Source organism: Pholis gunnellus, assembly GCF_910591455.1.
Source record: "Pholis gunnellus genome assembly, chromosome: 21".
Lineage (NCBI taxonomy): Eukaryota > Metazoa > Chordata > Actinopteri > Perciformes > Pholidae > Pholis > Pholis gunnellus.
In genome coordinates, this window is record NC_136548.1 from 7,263,193 (window position 1) to 7,286,377 (window position 23,185).

The 23,185-nt window shown below is 45.4% G+C and overlaps 1 protein-coding gene across 1 annotated transcript in view; it reads right to left on the reverse strand.

The window, feature by feature from the left end:
* The window catches only part of fam20cb (FAM20C golgi associated secretory pathway kinase b), a 44,051-nt gene that overhangs the window by 4,514 nt on the left and 16,352 nt on the right, over positions 1-23,185 (reverse strand). Inside the window, exon 4 of the mRNA XM_079182131.1 lies at positions 2,517-2,609. Coding sequence (XP_079038257.1) covers positions 2,517-2,609 — 93 coding nt within the window. The remainder of the gene's footprint in view (positions 1-2,516; positions 2,610-23,185) is intronic.

Below are 23,185 nucleotides of genomic sequence, written 5' to 3' on the forward strand. Positions count from 1 at the left end.
ACCTGACGGTTACGCCACCTGATGGTAAACGTTTGTGTTTTTTTGAAATTTTTTTGTGTGGATATCATTCTACATCAAACACATTTTCAACTTGCACGCAGCTTTCCGGTCTAATATATTTAAAAGATAGATCAAAGGTTTAACTGAAAGACTGCGTGACCGTCTTCTCGTGTGCGTGCCACATGCCTATTATATGCATGTGTGGTCCCCTGACGTCAATACCAGCCAGGCTACAACATCAGCAACGGGCTCTTTAAAAATGTATAACCCTGACAACACTTAATGGCAAAGACCGGAGGGCAGAGAGACACAGAAAGAGAGACTGAGATTAAAGACGGGGCCAGGGGAATAACAGGGGAGCGATAGAGAGATGCGGGAGAAGCTGCCTGGAAAAAGAAGAGCGCTGTTAACCGAGAGCCCGTCATATAAATGATGCCATCGGGTAGAGCGGTGGCGGGTTGAGTGAGACGGACAGCACGCAGTCGTGTCTCTTTCCTCTGACACAGGATGAAGCGCCGCAAAGCACAGTCCGGCCTGCTGGGCCCCGGGCCTGCTGCCACGCTGAAGGGAACAGCTCGGTGGCGGCTTTCGACGCCCTTCATCACTCTTTTTTTTCTTCACATCCTTGTCCCCTTTTGATAAACCGTGTTCCCACGGTTGCCATTTTGAACTTGCGTTGTGTATTCAGGCTGGGGGACAGAAAGGCCCGGCTGAGAGGCCGTGCACAAACAGCGTCAATCATCGTTGAGCTGAAAAATGTACGAGACGCCAGAGGGAATTTGGAGCGATACGGTTTTCATATTTTAAGGTCATATTGGGTCCTTGTAAGTCTTTATATCGGCTCGCTCTCTTTTCCCCCCCCCCACCTAATGCAGCAACACCAAGTGCACTTCCCATTTAAATCCAATCACATAATTAATGATGCTTACAGCAGTGTAGCCTATATAAGAAAAGACAGTGGCTCTGTGTGTGTGTGTGTGTGAATACTACTTTTAAAAGAGCCTGTGTGTGTGTGTCTGCGGGCCCCCTGGGAGGCAGTGTAGCCTAAGCCTCTGCACCACCAGCAGCAGCAGCAGCAGCAGCAGCAGCGGCAGCAGTTCTGGAGCCAGGCTCTAATTTAGAACAGACAAAATAAGAAAAAAAGAAAAATAAAGCGCTGCTTTTGGCAAAACCCTGCCTGGCTTATATTTAGAATGGGCACAGGGCCTTTCATGCCTTTGGTTTTCCTCCTCTTCCCCTTAACCCACACATATGCTGGGAGTGTGTGAGCGTATTTTCATGCATGTGTCTGCGGAGAGGAGGACCAGATGTGTAGAAGACTGGTGAAGAAAGCTGCTGCTCATGCAATTGCTGCTGAACTGTGTCATTGTGCCTGAAGGAAAAGCAGATTCAACATCACTACCCACTGTGGCCCTAGTGTGTGTGTGTGTGTGTGTGTGTGTGAATGGACATGTATGCGAGTGACCTCAGAATCCTCTTGTATCACCAGCGTTCATGACACAAGCCCTCTGCTTGTAATAACATACACAGCGACGCCAGTTTGACTTTATTAGCGATGCTTAAACTTGACGCTTTCTCCCTCTGATCAGAGAGCCTCGTGAGTTTTTTTTTTCTCTCTTTTCGTTAAGAGTCTCGGGGGGCAAACAGACGGGCAGGCCAGCCATAAAGCGCTAGCCTTGTAAAGGCAGTGAAGTCAGAGAGCGTGGTGGTTAGCTAGGCAAGGAGAGGCTGCAGTCATTGTTCAGTCAGATGCTAGCTGTGGGAGGGCGGCATTCATTCGCTGTGACTCATGGCCTCGCGGCCTCGACTGTGCGGGCCCCGGCTCACACCGCTCGCTGTGTTTTGAAAAAGAAGGGGTTTCCGAGGGACAGAAACGGTGAAAAGGAACATCAAATGAACAAAATAAGTGCAGAGAAAAAATACTCGTAGTGTGTTTATGCACAGAAGAGAAATGAACTGCAGTCCTTGCTGCATTCACACACGTGGATCTGTGCTGCCATGCTTGGGGAGGACCTTGCAAACACATATCTTAAAGCTTCACCGTAGAACGAAAGGTACCCGGGGTCTGGCTTGGCGTTCTGCAGGTTTTTTGTCCCTCCTGGGTGGTTAATGAGCTGACACGAGGACAATCAAATTTAGCAATCAGGGAGGAACACAAACCTGCAGGACGTTGGCCCCCGAGGATGGAAAGAAGCACTTGGGCTTGAAGGAGTTAGAGCAGATTCAAGAACATTGGATTTATTCCTGATTTAGCTGAAAATGTTTGTGGCATCGGGGGGCCCGTTTCCGGGCCGGACATCCACTGCTGAACCTGAGGGTCCATGCAGCCACCCGGCTTTGACGAAGAAGAAGAAGAAGAATGCATGGAATTAAAAAGATGATAGATCATCTCTGGTTCTACTGCATCGATGAGTCCGAACAGCCCAACGTGAGTCCAGCAGAGACCTACGTCACGACAACGTGGCGTCCCAGGTAACGTGTGCCACACACGACTCTGAGACAGAACGTTGACTTACTTGTCCAGATGAAAGGCGGCAATCTCAGCGTTGTGTCTTTCAAAGTCAGAGAAATAGAAGAAGTCTGGTGGGGTCTCCTGCTCCCGGGTTTGCCTGCAGAGGCACAATGAGGGAGGGGGGGGGGAGAGAAGCAGACAGGTCAGGTATAACTGTCATGCAAAGGCGAGGTTTTGACAGTCAGCAATATGCGAAAGGCTCTGTGTTAACCCGACGATGCCACATATTAAACTGGAGCTGCAAATTAGAATGTCAGTGATGCCCATCACAAGATGACGGTTTCATAAAAGTCTCGTGAGAAAGCTGGTTGCTCTATTTTTGCTTGACAAATTACTTAAATGATGAATCAATTAATCCCAAAAATCGTTTCATCGTAACCTGGTCTCACGTAACATCTTTGTGTTTGGATTTCACAGAAGAACAATGCAGCAGAGAGACGACACGCTAACAGGAATTCCATATTCCTGATATTGGTGCATTGGATACAAATCAATCCATGTTTGGAACACATCTTTATGTCTCACTGCAGAGGAGCCCAGTCAGTGATAAAACCTCTTGGCTTTACACCTGTGTACCTAACACTGCAAACAGTGTTTGTGGGCAATAACCAAGACACAATAAATACGTGTCCTTGCCTCACTAAAAAAAAGCCCTCGTCGCAGTTACGGCGGGTGTTTTGTGGGGCAACTACAAGAGGGGACAATCGAAGGTCAGAGACTTCCTCCTGAAGCGCCCACTCGTGCTCTCGATCTGTACCTATTTCTGCCCGGCTCTGATCCTTCCTCCCCCCCCAAAAAAAACTGCTATTCCACACACATTCTGCCTTAAAGCTCTTACTGGAGGGAGAAGAGGCTCTTAAAGGCTTAAATCCCAGGGCTGATGGAGGATGGCCAGGATGGGGCAGGACAGACAGGACGGCTGGGGTGAAAAGGCAAAGTCAAAAGGAAATAGGAGGTGAAAAGAGTCCCCGAGTATAGAAAGAGTCCCCGAGTATAGAAAATATGTTAATGTGTTTGAAAAATACAAGGACAGCAGTGCAGTCCATCAACAAATTGCTATCTTTCTTCAGAGGAGCTGCATATGTGAGTTATTTTTCCTTTTATACACAGTGCCTTCTCTTTGCTTTTTTCTTTTTTTATATCGACAACAGTAAATACTTTCCAGGAAGGCAGCTGAGTGCAATGATTTGGACTGCAGCCTCTGCCATTTCTGCTTCAGCTAGTTGAGGGAGGATGAGAAGAATGGAAACTATCTTGGCAACTTCCCTTTCTCTCCTTCTCTCCCTGTTCCCTCCGGATGCCTCTCTCTGTTTATTTTGCTCAAAACCCTCTATCTCACCTCCTCTGCTCCTCCGCTCTCCCTCACGCAGAATTGTTTTCTCGGCTTTCTTCTTAATACTTTATATCTGTGCGCCTCTCCTTTTCTCTCTCTCTCTCTCTCTCCGTTCCATCCGTCGCTCCCTTCCTCAGCTGGCTGGCTGATTGTGACTCCGCAGCTGCGTGGCTGACATATGCACCAGTCATTAACTAACCCAACATAGAGCCCAGGAACACACTCATCTGCAAAAAAAAAAAAAGAAGAAAAATACCCAATTTCCTCCTCTCTTTATCGGTCTCTCTCTCTCATCTTTCTCCGTCCTTGATCACCATGCGAGCGTTTGACAGACAGCCACGTGCAAAGTAAACAGAACATTTATACTGGCGGTGTGATACGTTTTGTGTGCTGCGCTTCAGAAAGGTATTTAGCTACCATTTTCACAGTAGACTGCTATGATTAGCATCACAATTAAACCCATTTCCTCTATCTGTATTTCTCAAACTCCCGTCTCCTCTCTCCTTTCTCCCGCTCATTCCTCACTTGCCGGTAAAGGCCGAGCACCGTCTCCTGATTGTATCGCTCTCTTTCCCTGCGTAGCCTTCGTTCAGGGAACACGGCTCTCGCTACCACATCAAGGAAAAGTGGTGCAGACTTTGAAAGCTGAGCGAAGTGTCTATTTACACCAGTAAAGCTCACTATAGTTTCTGTACGTTAAAGGGTAGACACCCCGGCTGAATTACTTACAATAACAGACAATTCTTTTTTTGTATTACAAGTTTTCTGAAAATGTTTAACGATGAAAAAGAGGCACAATGTTATGAAATATGCGCTAATTACCAGAACAGAAATCTGAAAATGGGATTCATTTTGCTGAATTATTAGAGCTAAACGTTTTAACGGAGGGAATTTGGGATATCTCTTTTTATTACTCCATAACATACCGTCAAAACCAATGAAAAAATGGTCTTGGAAAAAAATTAGGAACACCTTTTCTGCAAATTTACATTTTAATAAAGCAAATAAGGCATTGTCTAATGCTAACCTTTGGTGAATTTAGGAGAAATCTACAGACACAAATAAAGAAAGGAGGCCGCAAAAACACCTTATTGTGTAATTGAGATGTTCCCTTTCCACTACACGACTACTAAGACATGTTACGGAAGCAAAATATCCCAAAACTGACCAGTGCATGAAAAAGACAATCCCCTTAAATGTTAAGCAACTGCACAGCAGCTGGTTGGCTGAGCTTAGAGTAAAGACTGGAGACGGGGAACCAGCGAGCCTGGCTGTGTCCAGGCTGACTCACAGGATGATACAACACACAAATGCAGTTATATTTAAAGGTTAAAGGTTATCTTCTTCAAAAACATTTTGGGTATTTTTGTTGAAATTCGTATTTCATCCTGTGTTTACGTTCATTATGATAATTTGGGGGGGCGTGGCTTTGCCTGATGCTGCCAGCTACCTTCATTGGGAAAGAGTTGATCATTTTTAGCAGCGTTCTCTTGCTAGTTCCTCAAGATTGCCAACCCGAGCACCACAGACCAAATACCTAATAGTGGAGCTCTCACTCGCAAGTATTTCATGACGGAGCTGACCGTACAGGAGCGGCGTCGTCATGGAGATTTCTTGGGGGATAAGCGTGAGCAAACATTCTGTTGCAATGATTCATGGTCATACCGCCTTTAAAGAAATCCACAAGCATACTTCACATAGTCCTAGTACATTGCTGTCTCCATAGGGGAGGACACCACAATAAGCTGCTTTATTCACGCTTCTATCATTAAGCTGCAATACGCATCAAAACACAACTCGATGAGGCGTGCGTGTTATGTGTCACCGCCTTTCCTGTGAGTCAGTGAACGCCTGTGTGAGGGAAGACCATGTGAATACAAGCATGTCTTTGCATTTCAGACACATTTCTCTCCCTGTGGGCCCGGCTGCACCGGCGCTCTCCTCTCACTGAACGCCAGCCAGGAAGCAGGAAGGCTGGATATAGTTATCGTGATCCACGTCCAATTTAAATGTCGATAAAGTTATTTAGAGGCATGGCATGATAACCCCCCCCCCCCCCGCTGACCAGGAGCTAAAAATAAAGAGGAAGGAGAAGTGGAGAAGAGAAAAAAGTGTGACAGAGGCACTGGAGTTAAATAGGAAAGGAGAACCAGGGAGAGGGAAGAGGACACACGACAAAAGATATCTCTTAGTGTTCTTTGAAGAAACAAATATGCAGCCGTTGCGTAACATTATGTCTGAATCCTCTAACAGCGGCACCTGTGTTCAGCCAAATCTGAGCGCGCTCTGATCGAGCAAACCATTAGGGGCCATGTTGTTTCAAGGAAGCTGTGCTGCCAAACGTAGGGCAGGGGTGAACATACATAAATGCATGACCGCATTATAAAGTCTATAAATGTTTGAATACACAGTATGCAGTAAGCTCAGAGAAAACAGAGAGGCGAGCAGCAGAGCTGTTGGCTCCTCAAGAGCTACTCTTCCCATTCACTTTGGACTTTGGTTGAGCTTAACCTTTGAAATATTTACAAAACCCCATCTGAGTTATGCTGAATGATAAGTAGGTATCTTGCACCCGGCTGCCAGGAAAAGCATACATTTCTTTTTCCCTCCTCTGCAAGGCACAGTAGAACTGCCAAATGCTGTTATGTAAGGACAGAAGAAATAGTGTATTTTTTCAAAGAGGGTTTGGTGGCGCCACTGTAGCCAGCTGTCGACATCGACATCAGATCTTTTATCATCGGCAGCAGGTGAGACGTACTAAGCCGAGCATGCCCAGTCTGACCCTGGCCTTGCTGTAAACACATAGTTTACACTGGGTGGTTAGACACTTTCTTGGCTCCGCTCGACGCTCCGAGGGGCCCCAGCAGCCAGTTGGGACAGCGGAGGTCTATCAGCGATTGCACTGCGGTGTGAGAATATAAAAGGTGAAAGAGAGCGCAGGAAATGTACCTGTGCATACAGTGCATAGCTGACCTCTGCAACACCGGCGAAGAGACAGAGAGAGAGAGAGAGAGGGAGAAGTAGGGAAAACAAGGAAGAGCGAATTTCCTTTTACCCTGTTATTAACATCAAAACAGGATAACGGTATTTTTTGCCTCAAGCTGCAAATAAAATAAATACACTCACTCTGTCCAGAGGAAATTCTGGTGTTGGTCACTTTCCCCACCTACAGTGATGAGTTGAAACCGAGAGTCATGCTCCTACACAGAACAGCTTAACACTAGATGTCTGGTCCCTTTGGTCGGCTGTGTGCAGTTAGCTGAGACACTGTTTTTGTGGGAATCAAAATGTTGTTACTCCCAACGATTCAGTATTAGTTTTCCACAAAGCTGTGAGGCTTCAAGAGCTGGATTAAAAGCTGAAGCAGTAGAGGCCCTTAGTATTCGCCCCTTGTTGAGGTCAAGCTCCACAAAAGGCCACGTCCTTATTATTATTTCCCATAATGCAATGAAATGGCTTTTATTAGACGTCCCCTGCCTGGTTAACACACATATCGTGTCCCTGCTTGTTCGGCAGGCTTTCTGTTACTAATTAGTACTCAATTGGTGGAGTGCTCCTTTAACTCCCTGCTTACAGTAATTGCAGCCACCAACAACCTTGTTTCGGTGTGAAATGTCATATTCAACTAAATTCTTAACATGTACAAAATGCTTCTGTGGTTGAGCACTTCTGGATGCTCACATCATGAATCCATGTTTCCCTTTTTTTTTCTCAGTGGTGCATCCCAGTGGCTACAGAGTGGGGTCATCCATTATGAAGAATCCTAAAGTTGTGACAGCTCAGCATTATGCACGAAGCATTTCACTGTGAATTCCTTCCACACAACTGAATACGCAGTGGGCTCTATTTTCCTCCTTTTTTTTTTTGTTTTTCACGGTTCAGCCAGTTCACTTTTCCAACAATCCTCGATCGCGCTCGAGTATCTTCATCCAGGATTTCTGTTTCATCTGAGCTGGATTAATGAAAAACTAAAAACATCAGAATGTCGTTTAATTCGACTTTTACGGTATGAGTGAACGTCCCAAGGTGATGTATAAACACCCAAAGTATCCATGTGGCACCGTGCATTTGGGCGTTGCATAAAGAGAGTTCTATCTGGTTTCAAAGTCAAACTGGCAATCAATCACCTTAAGCCTATAGTTATGGTCGTATAGGCCACAGTGGAGGAGTACAAAGATATGCTGTAAAATATGAAAGGACAAGGGCATCTTCCAGCCCCAGCGGGTTCCCACCAAAGGGCTGACTCCACACACTTGTCACACATCATCCGTCAAACCCACGGGCACGGCAAAGAGAGTGCACGCTCACACACACACACACACACAAAAAAGCATACACACATCTATAATATACACAAATATAGGATCATAATGTACACACACACACATAGAAGCAGCTTGAAAGGGTTTTTTCAAACCTCAAGAGGGGGTGGGTGAGCTGCGAGGAGGCAGGTAAGCTTTTAATGCATGAGAGGGTAAGATAGCGAAGCCCATCTATGGGTCAACAAAAAGAAGAAAAGAAAAAGAAACACTGCAGGGAGACTGGGGACGAGAGGAGGCGGTACATTGTTTTATATCTCGAGCATGACGCATGTGAAGGTTGACCTTTTGAGCAATGACATTTGATAAATTGAGAAAAAAGCCTTTCGCTAGCTATATATGAGACAGGCGTACCTGCGCGCTTGCGTCTGATGATACTTGTTATCGTTTACCGGTGTTGCTGCCGTAACCCCTCCGCTGTAATCGCAACGTCTGCGACCAGGATTTGCCGCACAAATGGGAAACTGTGACAGGTTGATTTGTGCGAGTGCGTGATCTGTAGGTGGGACACGGAGATGACATTTGGGTGTTTGACTGCGAAAGGACGGACAGACAAAGACAGAAGGAAGGAAGGATGGAAGAAAGGAAAGAAAGCAGGAAAGACAAAAGAACAAGAAAGAAGGAAATAGGGAGGAAGTGAAGGAAAGATGAAAGAACGGTCGGGGTTTAAAGTACGGGGAAACTACTTGGAGCTCGGCTCCTCTGAAAAAGACTTGAGCTCCCCGGGAGGACTCATTTGATAGATTTCGGGGAGCTCTAACCCTAAAGTGAGCATCTGCTTCAGCCCTGGAAGCCAAATAGAGAACTTTGAAACAAAACACTGAATCATCAATCAGTGAATCATTTTTAATCGTTTCTTGTTGTTGTCTCATTCTAAATATTCTCTGTATGAATTGTAATGGATTGATGGTGGACGGGTATATTCATGAAGGCACGTGCACGGTTAAACACACACACACCAAAAATAAGCCCCCCCCCAAAAAAAAAAGCCACGGTGTAATTTAAACACTACGTTAAGTGAAGAAGAGGATGGAAAGAAAAGAAAAGGTAGTTTCCTTTCATATCAACTTTTTTCATCATATATTATCCGCTGCAGACATAATAAGGGTTTCACACAATTTAACATTGCTTTTGCTCATTTAAATGCTCAATTGATTATGCATGAAGTAACTCATCATTCATGTAAAAGGCCTAGAGTAATATATACCGAACACAACAGAGAGTTGTGAAAACCCCACGCTGGTTATTTCAAAGGCTTTTCCACACCGACAACCACAACTTGAAAGAAAGACCCTCAATACGTGCAATATAAAGACACCAGCTGATTTCAATCTGCAAATATCAGCTGCTACCTTCAAACCACAGTGTGTGCAGCCATGATGGGAAGAAAAAGGCTTTTTAACTAGCACAGCTCAAACACCCGAGGGCTCTCTAAACAACCTTCACACCGTGATCCAGGTGTGTGTGTGTGTGTGTGTGTCATGTTCTTGTGTGCGGTTCGGGTTATGTGTGTCGCAGTTTCTAAGTGTGATGGCTGTCATTGCTCCCCGGGCACTGCAGTTCTCTTCATCGTCCTTCTACTCCTCCTCCTCCTTTAGTCCCTTACCCCTTCAGATCCCAGGCCTGACACACAGAGAGACAGCTGTTTCCTTCCAGCAAGGCTCTCTCCCTCTCTCTCTCACGTTGACACACACACACACACACACACACACACACACACACACACACACACACACACACACACACACACACACACACACACACACACAGACGTATAAATGTGCACACACATTTGGGAGAGACAGATTAGGATAGACACAGGAGAGAGCCACAAATAGACACATAAAGGCTACACAGACACACAAACACACTCTAGCAAGTGATGGGAGTACAGAGAGCGAGCGACAACGACAACTAGGATAACACACACAAACACGTATTGTAAAAACACCGTTACAACCGGCCTCCTTTTGAGAAATTCTCCATGGAAAACAGCTATGTATTCATGTAAAATGCACCAATTCATCGACCATAACCACGATTCACATGGATCACAATGTGCGTGAATAAAGATAATGTCAATATGATTTTAAAAGAAACTGCATCCTGTTTCTAGCTTAGCCTCAGAGTCCTCGGGGGCAGCACCATGTAAATGAAGGCATCCTGCATCCTGTTGTGTCGTGGAGGCAGGATGCAGGATGCAGGATGCATTTTTCAATCTGGAGGCACTTCGAAGAGACATGTGCTTTAGTAAAGAATAGCCTTAATTAAATGAAAATCACCGAGCAAAACACAGCTATTAAGAGGTGTAGCGCGCGTGGCAAGGCACCCTGAAGAGTGTTGGCTGTGACGGAGGAGGAGGAGGGAGACGCCGGAAAAACAATGTTCAACTTCATTGTTATTGACAGGCTTTTTAGATGAAGAGAAGAGACGAGGGGACAGACTGGTGGAATATGTGGGCCATTAGTTTAAGTCTATAAGTCATTCTCTTTGCATTAATCCTTTATGGAGAGGCACGCACATACAAACACACTCACCGATAAAGCCCAAGAGCTACAATGCTCCATCCAGCCTCCACCTCCTCCTCCTCCTCCTCCTCCTCCTCCTCCTCCCTGAGCTGTTGTCATGTCGTCCTGTAAATATCCGGGGGCAGATAAACAGGCCGAAAAGTTGAAGCCATCATCTAAACATAATCTGGAGACAGATATACCGCTGCACTCTAACAGCAGGATGCCTCGTCCCAACAGCACACGTCCTAATACGGCGCCACCGCTATCTTCCTTACAATCTCTGGAAGTCTTTCTTTATAAAAAAAAATAAAAAATACAACAACACATCAGCTCTTCTACCTCTCGCTGTCAGCTTCTCTCTCCATCTGGGTCTACCGCTCAGAACAAATAGGAGCCTCCCAGGCCTGATGCTTCTATTATTTTTGGAGTATGCTTTCCGTGGTTTGACTGGGCGAACTGAAGAAAACCAGCGAAGCACTTCCAGGAGTTGTCTTTTCAGTGATGGAATATTCCGAGGAAATATCCCATCACTTGTCTTATTTCGTCACAAAGCGAGCGGAAAACCAGGATGTTAATTACATTGTCTTGGATTAAAAAGCGGAGTTTGGAAACGAATTCACAGTAAGCATTGCAAAACGCCTAATGTCATTCCTTCCACCTTCGGAGGTGGAGTGGGAGGTTTTTTTCCAGAAAAAGACCGGGATGGATGGATGGATGGATGGATGGATGCATCAGAGTTAAGTGAGTGGCAAAAAATGAATGGAAGATAGATGAAATGAAACATGAAGGCACAATAAAACGTCCCGAAGATTTAAGCTGAATCTCTTAACCGAAATGTAAACATGCATCATTGGATTCCCATATAAGCCATATACGAGGACAACTGAACAGTTTCCTAATCTCCATTTCTAAAGCAGAGGTGGATTACACATGCGCGTGTCTCGGTGAGTGGGAAGGGGAGATGATGGATTTCCCCCGTATGGCATAATAGATGATCCTTAATCTGCACCATTCATTCAGCTTTCAAACGAACGGCATCAATGAAGCGCTGCCACCATCAGAGCGGCACGCGGGGCTGCACATTGACCACATAATCACATTATGCTATACCATTCTATGGACTGTGAATGCACCTACGCTACAGTATAGTGGGCTGAATTGTGCCTTTGATATATGTATTGTGATACATGGGTAGAAAAATTAAGGACATTTTGTCGAGGGGAGAAAATGAGATAATACATTCCTTACGGTTGTGCACAGTTTTGAGTAAATCAGAGATTTGTATTGTGGTTTCATTTTTGTAGATCACGGCTTCCACAGTGCAGGAAAAAAATGTCAACCCCCAATTCCTTTGACGAAACAGTTACTATTATACGGATTGAAAATGAAAATGTCAGTATTCTGATTGATTGAATTAAGGTGTTGTTATAGCGAGCATCTATCTAAAGTAGATGTATCCCGGCTAACAGCTCTGGGCTCTTCCACTGCCTGTTTAAAAGAAGTGGTGTACCGTTTTAAAGCCTTAAGTTTGGCATTCTGCCCGTCGCCATCTTGATTTTGGAGCCAGAGGTGACCATTTTTGGATGAGAGGGTGGGGCTTAGGAGGAATTTGCATAGCCACGCCTCTATCCTGATTGAGAGGTTGACGTGGTAGCGACCTGTCAATCACACGGTAGCCACGCCCTTAAGCATAATATCCTGCTTTATCTTTCATTTTCCTCTAAATGGACCATAACTTACTGAATGAGCATCATGTTGTATTGGTGACCACTTCAAAACAGGCGATTGAGACTCATGTTTTGAATGTTTACTGAGGTAAAATAAATCAAGTGACTGAACAAGACGAGACTGTACTCAAACTGCAATGAAACAAAGTTATCTTAATGTGATTCACTGCTTTGTTTCTGCAATTTGAAGCAACAACCACCAACAAAATGCTCTCCTACAGTACCAGCTGCAGTGATAATAAATATTAGATGACTCATATTGCAGTTGAAAGGGAAGAACAGTAAGTAAGACCTTTCTATAATGCAGACCGTTGGTGAAACAAGCTTTTGTTTTTCTGAGGCGGAAACAATTTGATCGTTTGAGTTTAACCTCAATGGTGGCGAGAACGCTGCTACGGGGGTTATTATGAAGCCCCGCTCTCTTGATGAACGCTCGCCATTTTTTGATCAAGGTTATTTATTCGCCATTCAGGCTCGCCAGCTCGCAATCTGTGATTTTGGCTGCGCTCATTCAGGTTCAACTCAAGCACTGAGATTACATCTGCTGCCCTCTGCCTCCGAGCGCTGTTCGATTCGTTTTGAAATCTGACCTGCCGCCGCAACACTCGTACTTCTTAGTGGTAAATAACAAAAGAGCATCAAACGGCAGCAGTGCACAATCATGGCATAAGATAGACAGTGAATGCCTAATCACATTCAATTATCCCAATCTCTCACTGCGGCATATTCGACTACATTGGAAGTGCTTCAAGTGTCAGTTTGTTTTAAATAGCCTCCATTCAGAACGAGAATCTCCACTGGATGATTAGGGGACAGGCTGGACTAAGACTGATTGCGGTGGCCTTTCCAGGGCTATTCTGGCTTTGCTGAGTGTGTGCCTTCCACTCAACATTGATCTATCGACCCACAGTCCAGTAAAACCTCGCTCAGAGCAAAAGGTGAATCTCATTTCTAAACACACACACAGACACACACACTCACACACACACACACACACACACAGCTAAGCCCGTGCATTACACACACAAACACAGACTAACAAGCATGTTGATTTTTGACAAGATTGATGTAGCCTCTCTGAATTCTCCTTGCGTCAACAGTAGCCGGCCACTCGCGCTCTCCAGTGTGTGTGTGTGTGTGTGTGTGTGTGTGTGGTCGTGCACCGTTGAACAGGCTTTGTGACGACGTTGCAATCACTGCAGTGTAATTGGAATTGAGCAGCTCATCCCTGTAACCGCTCGGCTCGGTAGGTGCGGTTAGGAAAGCGAATGCCGTGGTCTGCTGTAATGAGATGCAGGTGGGACGCCTTCGGGGGTTAAAGGTCAGAAATAGAGGACGTCAACATATTCCTGAAAATAATATTAACTGCAAACCACTGTCAGGACGTCCAAATGCAGTGCTGCTTTCTCTGTTACACTACAAGATGCTTTTGCTATTTGATGCTCGATATATTCTATCAACATTTTTATTATTATGACATTTTAAGATGAATTCAAGAGGGATTCTCATTAAAAGGCGTAATCAGTCTCTTAAGTTTGGAACCTTACTGACAGCTCTCCTCACTTTGTTTAACCAGAACCTTCGCTGTTCAACACTACTCTGCAATTTTCTCCTTCGTCTGTGAGCTCACACTCACTTACGCTGAGCTTTCCTCTCCAGTGTGCAGCAACAAAAGCGCTTGGGACCGGCCTCTATGTCAGTACATACAGGTCAGCTCTGCCACGGCTGTTCGTTCTCTCGCTTTTATTCTGCATCTCACCTCTCTTTCTCTCTCTACCCCCCTGCAGGGGGAGGGGGAGGGGGGGGGGGGGGGGGGCAGGGCAGTCAACAGTGCGGAAGGAAGCCTCTTTTTATAGATCTGTAAAGTCAGTGCATGTGTGTCAGGACCACAGGTGTTTTGGTGAGATGTGTTTTCCAAGGCTACTTCCATCGTGTCTGTCTAGCCTGTTATGGAAAATGTGAATGAATAAAACAACTGTTCTGTCCGGCTGCATACTGTTCACGCAGAGGCTTATAAAGAACACCAGCATCTTAACGCCCTCAGCCCCACCCACTCTGCATATCCCTCTGTCGCTCCTTCAGCGTAGACAAATGTAGTGAATTCTCACATTTCTCTTCTCTACCAGCTCTGTTTTCTGTCCGTATTAAAGAGTTTAGTGCTTGTTTCCTTATTTCATCCGACAGTATGTAAAGCGTCTTTGAGAACATGGAAAAGCGCTACATTGATCCAATGTATAATTATTATGAACATTATCAAATCTTCACAAAATCATAATCCTTTGTTTGCTGGTTGTTGTGTGAAAATGTCAGTTTGGTTATTATCAGGTTGTACTTTGCACTTTTTCATAAGAGACAATCTCGCTGCCTCCAACTGGCTGGAAAATGTAATATCTATACGTATCATATCTCGTGTCCTTGTTCAGTTATCCTGTGTTATACAGTATGATCAATATATATATCAAAATCCCCTTTTCTCGTAAAAAAGAGAGTGAATCATTTCCATATTGCTTTATTCAAACGTGATTTCATAGCGAGATGTGTTTGGATCTTTTTGAAAAAGAATGTGACTGAGGTCAAATCAAATTTGTTTCTCCTGCTCTAATAACGCGAGTGAGGAAGGTGGAGGAGGTGGAGGAGGTGGAGGCAAACCTCTTTTCACAGCCGCCGTATCTCACGGCAGCTCTTAGGAGCTCCGTAATTGTTTAGTAATGCCTTTTGAGCAATCAAACCACATCTGAGGGAGTTATAAAATCGAGGCTAAAGAAGCTCGAAGCTCCTCCTCGCAGAGACTTTAAAAGCTCCTCCATTATTTGTCCATTTGGGACTAAACCTGGAGGGTTGACGCATCTCTGTGATGGTGGTTAAAACAGGCATTGAAGAATTATTCGGCGGGATGAGGACTGGCTTCAAATTGTACATGTCATTTTTTCGAGCCAACTGTCACAGCATGGGTGAAATCTGGCCAAAAGAATTAAGAGATAACATCTTTTTGCAGACTGAGCACAGTAGGTTTATAGGGGAGGGGCTCTACGTGTTTCATTTTCACATCTAGCCACCACTCATACTGCCCTGTCTAATGTACCTGAGAAACTACTTTATAATGAAGGAAAAGCTAAATGACTGATAATAAAACATAGAGTTGAAACAATGTATCGATTAGTCAGAAAATCAATCAGCAACTGAGTCATTTCGATGGTTCCAGCTTCTTAAATGTGCAAATTTGGTGCACTTGTTTGACTTATAATATATTAAACTGAATACATTTAGGGTTTGGACTGCTGTTCAACCAAAACAAAGCATTTAATGACATCACCTTGAGTTGACTTTTTTTGATGACATTTCATATTAATCGATTAATCGAGAAAATAACCACCAGATTGTAGGCGGCGATGAAAATAAAGGTTACGTGCGGTCCAGAAATGATCAAATACTTACTTTGACACCAACTTCTTCTATGGTTGCTGTGATCGCATGAAACACAGCATAGAAATAGTATAACGCAAACACAGCAGAGAACAGGAGAAACTCTCCAACATAAACAGAGAGGTGCCTGAGATGAAACCCAAAGCAATTACCTTTTCCTCCCCTCTATGAACAACAATTACTGCTAATTATCAGCCGCTCTGCCCTCCTCAGCTCCTGCCCTTCAGCACTCAAAGCACGTAGCGCACATCCATCCGCTCACTTCTCGGGTCATTCTTCTCCGCTTCTATCTCCCGCTCCCCTCTGCACACGCAGCCCTCATCTGGCGGTAACCAGAACAGCACAGGAGGATGCCGGGGTGTCGCCGGGCCTGATGGGATGGCGTGAGTCCCGGTCGCTTTCCATTATTCATGCCCGCCCTCCTCCTTGTCGCAGCTCCTCTTCTCCCTTTCCCTTAATCTCCTCATCCACCCCTTTGCTCTCGCAGCGTGCAATGGATTTATTAGGAGGTATTACCGAGAAGGCCTGGCGTTAGCGCGCTTCCATCCTGACGGACGCAATGCAGGACGAAGAGGCAGGGAGGAAGAAACGTAAAGCAAGAGCAACACTCGTGCGAGGGGGCAGGAAAGAAGAGGAGCAGAATGAGCTCTTTAGAACACATGTTTTTTAATGAAGCTGTGCTTTGTGTAATGTGTTGTCGTTACTTTTCTCCTTCCATTGTACCTGCTCGGCCTCCTCCTTTCATTCAATCCGTCTTTCCCTCAAGCTTCAGGCCTGCCCTGCTACAACCACTGAAGACTCGTAGGAGTAGTTGCCTAAACAGGGTGGGTTCATTATCGCATTGCATCGTGGGAAGGGTGGAGCCCCTGACTGTGCACACACTATGACACACAGGGCGGTGAGATTACTTTTTCTTAATCTAAGCGGAAACATCAACGACCAACCCAGTCAGAATATCTCCATGCCAGAAACCGTTCACGGCCCTCCGTTTCATACATCTTAATGTCACACGCGCACGTTAAAAACTCTATTCCCTGAAGCAGCAGAGATGAGTCAGTGTGATTAACTGTGTGCAGATGTATGGATGTGCTTTTGCATTGGCAAATATGCCTATAGGGTTGCTAATGTATGCATTTTAGTGACACACACACACACACACAAGATGTTGTGTCGTGCCATTTTGTGGCATCCGAAGTACCCACCACAGACCCACGGCCTTTTCTAAGCCCATCACGCGTCTCTCCGAGCGGAAAGACTGCGGCTTTCTGTGCCAGCGGCAGCTAGAGGCTACACCACTGAGAACAAAGCCACGGCTCTCTGAAACATCATAGAGGCCAGCTCCATCCTAACCCCCAGAAGAACCTCTCCATCGCGCCGCCGCCGACTTATCGGGCCGTTCCTGAATAGGACGCGCTAATAGAATTATCAGGGAGGAATGACAAGGGGGGAGAGAATGGCAGCGATGCTTCTGTGGAGAGCGGATTCCTTTTTAGTGGAGGCGGCGGTCTCGCGGACATATGTTGTAGACATTGTGCAGACTTCTGGCAATAAAGGCCATATAGTGGACGCTAAATGAACTCCCAGGCAGAGAGTAAGAACACCCAGGTGAGTCACATCTGTGACTGGGGAGCATGCAAGACAAGAGGAGAGGGAGAAATGCTAACGGCAGGAAATGCTGTTTCCTGTGAGGTTTGACGCTGAGTGAGCAGGTGGAAAATTTCAAATGATACACAGACACACACACACACATGCTACCAGCTGTCTTCCACACTCACATCTTCATGCTGTTGTGTGTGTGTGTGTGTGTGTGCGTGGGTTTCCTCAGGAGAGAGGCCGAGGCCAGAACAGTCCGACGGTCCGCAAACAGCTGCTCATTGGCGATCAACGCTTGTACACAGCACAGAACCTCACGCCGGGGTCAATCAGCTCAGCAGCGTGACACGGTGTGGTTTAATAGTTTACACTGCACCAGGGTCCTGTCTCACACTATGACCACAATTAGAATCATCGTCAGAAAGTGCCTACGGTCATTTAAAATGCATTTACAGGCCGTGTGTATGTTATATAACGTGTTTTGATTCAAAACATAGATAAAGAAAGCCCATCGTAAAAACTTTCAAATTAAGAAAACATAAGTGGGGGAAAGAATTGTTGTGTTATGATTGAAATTTTGCCACGAACATTCTCTTGGACATCTCTGCCGAGTTCAGCTTCCTCTCTACGAATCGCTCGCTCGCCGCCATTTAGCAGACAGCTCTGCAGCTTTGCTCCTGACTTTTCATTCATCAATCCCGCGTGCGGAGAAGATTTCTCTGCCAGCGTCAATAATTTGTGCAAATGAGGCAATTTACAGCACCTCAATAAGATGGGACAGCGTGTTCTTCTCCATTGCAGTCCTAATTTGCAACAGATAAGACGGGCATATTGTCACGCAAATATCAAGTCTAGCGCAATTTCTAAATACTCCTCCTTACTACTTATGTATTTTCTTTTTCCCGAAATGAATTGAGTGAAACTATTTGTACTTAAATGTAGTAATTTCGTTTAAATACACTTTTCAGTTGTCAAAAAAAAAAAGCAACTCTGTATTTTATATGCACCTCTACGTTATGTGCAGACATTACAGGCTGCCATGCTGAGCTTATGTTACTCAGGCTGACACACACAAACGGCTCCACTGGGCACAGGCTCCCATTGTGAACTGGGCGGATAACAACATGTCTGCACTTTGAGCACATGATGAGGTTTTTTATATGACACACTTGGGGACATGCACATGGCAAATTGGAAATGTGGTTATCCGAACATTTAAAGGAGCCAAAGCTTCTCTGAAGGCAGCGCTAATCTCGTTGGCTGAGATTAACCTCAGCAGGCACAGCCAAAACACCACAGTTGTTGAGCTAATAAATGACATCGCCGAATGAAACAGAAGAGAGAACTCTAATCCAAAATACTTTGTATTTGTATTCATTAACGTGGCTGTGACTTGTGATTATTTTCTCAATTATTTGCTTCATACTTTAGTCTGTAAAACAGTGAAAATAGTAAAAAAAAAATGCCGACACAATACCCCAGAGCCCAAGGTGATGTCATGGAATGTGCCGTTTTGTCCAACTAACAGTCCAAAAACGCAAAGAAGATCTCACATTGAAGAACTTGGAACTATCAAATGTTTGGCCTTTTTTTGCTTTTTGCTTATAGGCCAGTGTTACTAGTTTGGTTCACCTGGACTAATTAGTCTCTTATGACTAAAGTGCATTATTGGTGCATATCAGCCAAGCTGACACTAGCAGACGCTAGCTGATAATAGCAGACGCTAGCTGATAATAGCAGACGCTAGCTGATAATAGCAGACGCTAGCTGATGCTAGCAGACGCTAGCAGACACTAGCTGATAATAGCAGACACTAGCTGATGCTAGCAGACGCTAGCAGACACTAGCTGACGCTAGCAGACGCTAGCAGACACTAGCTCGGCCAAAAGCAGAAGACTTTGTAAACTATGGCCCCTGAATCCTCTGTCACAAAAAAAGCTCCATAGATACAATGTGTCTTGTCTTGTTTACACTACGCACATGAACACACACACACAAAATCAAACACACCCGGACTGAACACAATGTCTTAGAGCAGGTTGCGTTAGAAGCTGTGTCTACAACCAGGAGCGGCTTCACGCCGTGAATCTCTGCTGCTTCGACAACAGAACAGCAACGCTTCTGACTTCAGAGGGTGGAGGAAGGACAGAGATGAGAGCGAAGATCCTGTAACCTCCCTAGTAACCAACCATTATCCAGATATAAGGATGATATGGTGTGTGTGTGTGTGTGCGCTTGGAGGTATGAGGTGATTGGATGATGCCCCCCCCCCCCCCCCCCCCCAGAGCCATTCTTCATGCTGCAAATGGCCCCGGCTGCATGTAGATGCCATCAGATTGCCTCTGATTGGGGGCTAAAGTCATCCCTCTCCTCTTCTTGTCTTTCATGTTGGCTACATTAGTGACAGGAGAGTAATCAAAGCTGCCATTAATGCCCGGCCATTTCCTCTGCCCTTGTCGTACAGACCCACAGGGCAGGACTACGCTTCCACTCCACTGAAGTACAGCAGTGGAGGGGCGAGACGGCTGAAACCTCACAGCTAATGGATTTTCCTCATTTCCCGAGGCTTGGGACTTCAAAGAAATAACAACAAAAAACACACACACACACACACAAAGAGTTTGGATGGTAAGAGTAGTGATTTGTTAAGAGTGGTAATTTAGAGACAAAAGAGGATATCTTTTAATCACCGTGACCTCTAGTCAGTAGTGTTTAAAGCAGCGGCCCATCTTAGACCACGGCTGGTTATTCATGTGGAAGCCCAGGTTCAGATATATGACAGTCGATGCTATGTGGCTGCAGCACAGATAAGCCTATCATATACTTGAACTTCTTTTCAGAGGCATTCATCTTCTTTTGTTCTCTAACGCTCATTAGTTGACAGTTACTCCACGTAACTGCCAATAAAACCACAACTGCTTATTTACATAAGGTTTGCTGCTGAGTTAGCGCCTTTGGACAGAGCTGGGCTAGCTGTTTCCGCTTGTTCCCAGTCTTTTAGTTATAAGTTAATGGCCTTCTTGCTCCAGCTTCATATTTAGCGGACAGACATAAGAGTTGTATCGATCTTCGAAACAGTTCCTTTAAAATGTTTGGTTTAAAGGAATACTTCACCCACAAAATGACCGTTTGTAAATCAATTACTCGCCCACGGCGGCTCCACGGTGAACAAATAATCCGGAAACTGAGAAAAGTCTTGTTGAATTGAAGTAAATGGGGGCCGTGTTTAACAACAGCAAAACATCCGTTTACACACTTTCTCACAACTGGTGCAGAACGATCCAAGTCTCACTTATCCAGCCGTATGCTCAGCACTTCCCAAACACATGGATCTTCTCTAAAACCGTAGTAAACACGGTCCCTATTTACTCCAATTAATCAAGGATTTACTCTGTTTCTTTTAACTGGGGGGAAGCGAGCGAGAAAAACAAGTTCTCTTCAAGAAATCAAGGCAACATGGGCAGAGTAATTGATCTACAGACGGTCAACACCAGCCGCAATTAACATCGATTGATTTTAGTTTTCAAACACAAGAAAAAATTCACTAACCTAGTTATGGGTACCACGATTTATATAAATGTCATTAGGAGGGGATAAAAGGATTTCCCCCCCCCCCCCAGTATTCACCTGTAGCACCTCGGCTCATTCAGAACTGCCAATGAGGACAGAGAGGAGCTGAATTGGACATGGGAAGATAAACCATTCATACATCCGTTAGCAACGTCCCATTAAATCCAGCTGAAGTGGCTCATTCTGCCAGGCAGCGCTTCATCCCGTCTGCCTCCCACCGTGTCTCTATCTCTTCTCGCCCTCTTTCTGTCTCAGAGTCAAACTACCGAGGTGCATTTTCTTTTTTCTTTTTTTTATCATGTGGTTGCTGTGCACAATATCATTTAACTTCGCCTGAACTTGTGAGTTTTCCTTTAATCAACCCCGGCTTCAAATTACCCGACATCCACCACTGCGCCAGTCTCTGGCATGAAACGTACGTCTTGTCCCGGCCCTCTGAACATGGGCTGCAAACGTGAGTAATTAGTAATGTCACCTCCATCCCCTCAAAATTCTTTCATGTCTGGATTGAAATTTATTGCCGAGACAATTAGTCTAATTATACAGTTTGCCGCCTGGCTAAGAAGGCTGTGGCATGCCGCCGGAACAGGACCCAACTTGTGTTTCTCCTGTGTGTCTCCACCATTGGCCTCACATGTTACTGCAAAAAGCAGAAACAACAGATTGTGTAAAAATGTGCCCTGATGTGATTTGGCAACACGCACCGGTAGGAGACTAGCACGTCTGATTTATGACACGCAGATCTCTGCGGATCACAGTTCACGCCTCGCAGCTAAAGTAATATACACACGACAAGAACGGAGGAGAGGAGCGTTCGAGTATTCGTCTGTCGTTTCTGGAGAGAACCGCTGAGGGGCAGCGAGTCTCAGAGCACCAAGAGGCGGGGTTTAGCGGAGAGGGAGATGGTAAAAGGAAGAAATAATCAAAGATGGGTGGTGGAAGGAAAAAAAAAAAAACAATGTCTCAGCAGGACACAAATAAAGGGATTTGGGAACACTTAAAAAGTAAAAAAGCAGCCGGCATCAAGGTCTGGTGAGCTGTGAGTGACTGCAGCCAGGGCCTGTGGTGTCCTGAAATCCGAGGGCTGTGTCTGGTAAATTAGTGGGTGGGGCACATGGTGGCTGTTGATAAGCAGATAGAAAACAGAGCTCGGCGCCTATAAATACACTATAAATACACATAGGGAAACCCGGGAGCCATGGGTCGAGTATGGCAAGGGCGCAGAGCGACGACGGGGAGGCTGCTGCAAAAATACTCAAGAAAAACAGAGCGAGACGGAGATGGATAGAGATAGAAATAAACTACAAGCGGGAGAGGGAAGAAATCGGATGGAGCGAGGAAGGTATCCAGGAGGCTTAACGCCAAAACATACAAGCAACAAACTTTATCAGATCTCACTGACGCCATGAGTTCCTTCTTCTGTTTCATAAGAGCAGTAAACCAAGGGAACGGCCGCTTCTTACTCCTCCAACCTCAGAGGAACTAGCCCCCGTTTTTTTATTGCACCACCGCTATAACCTCACAAATGCAGGAACGGATGGTGGCTGCTGGAAAGTACAATACAAAACTGACCTTGTTAAGCATTTATAAGGACCGTCTGGGAGGCTTTATGAGCAGGGAAAAAAACGAGCTTTGCGAGAGGAGGGAACAATAAACAACAGATTCAGATTTTCCATGGAGGGCTGCGAGAGTAAGTAGAGGAAGGAAACTCACAGGAGAGGACTAAAGGGGCAGCGTACAATGAGCCTGTTTCTCCCAGCGGAATCGCTCGTATCACATCGGGAGAGAACGAGAGGGCCAAGGCGTCGCTGGGGAGAGCGAGAGCAGCGCTCTCCTCTCGCCTTTTTCTATTCTCCCATGACCAGAGACGGCGAGGTGTGGCTGGAGGACGAAGGAGTGATGGTGAAAAGGAGTGACGGGGAGAAGAAGAGGGACAGAGAGAAAAAAACAAAACAGGAACTGGCCTTGGGAGGGTTAGAAAAGAAGCAGAGAGGTGAATGAGGAAAAGAAAACAGAGCAAGAAACAGAATGAGGATGAGACGCAAAGGAAGATGAAAGGTGCTGAGTAAATGAGCCAATGAGAGTGTGATCACCCCCACCCCCCCCCGAAAGTCTGTTTATAAGATATGACTTGAAAAAACAGTCTACAAACAGAAAGCTCAGTGGCACGCAATGCCGTGTGTCTTCTACTTTAGCAA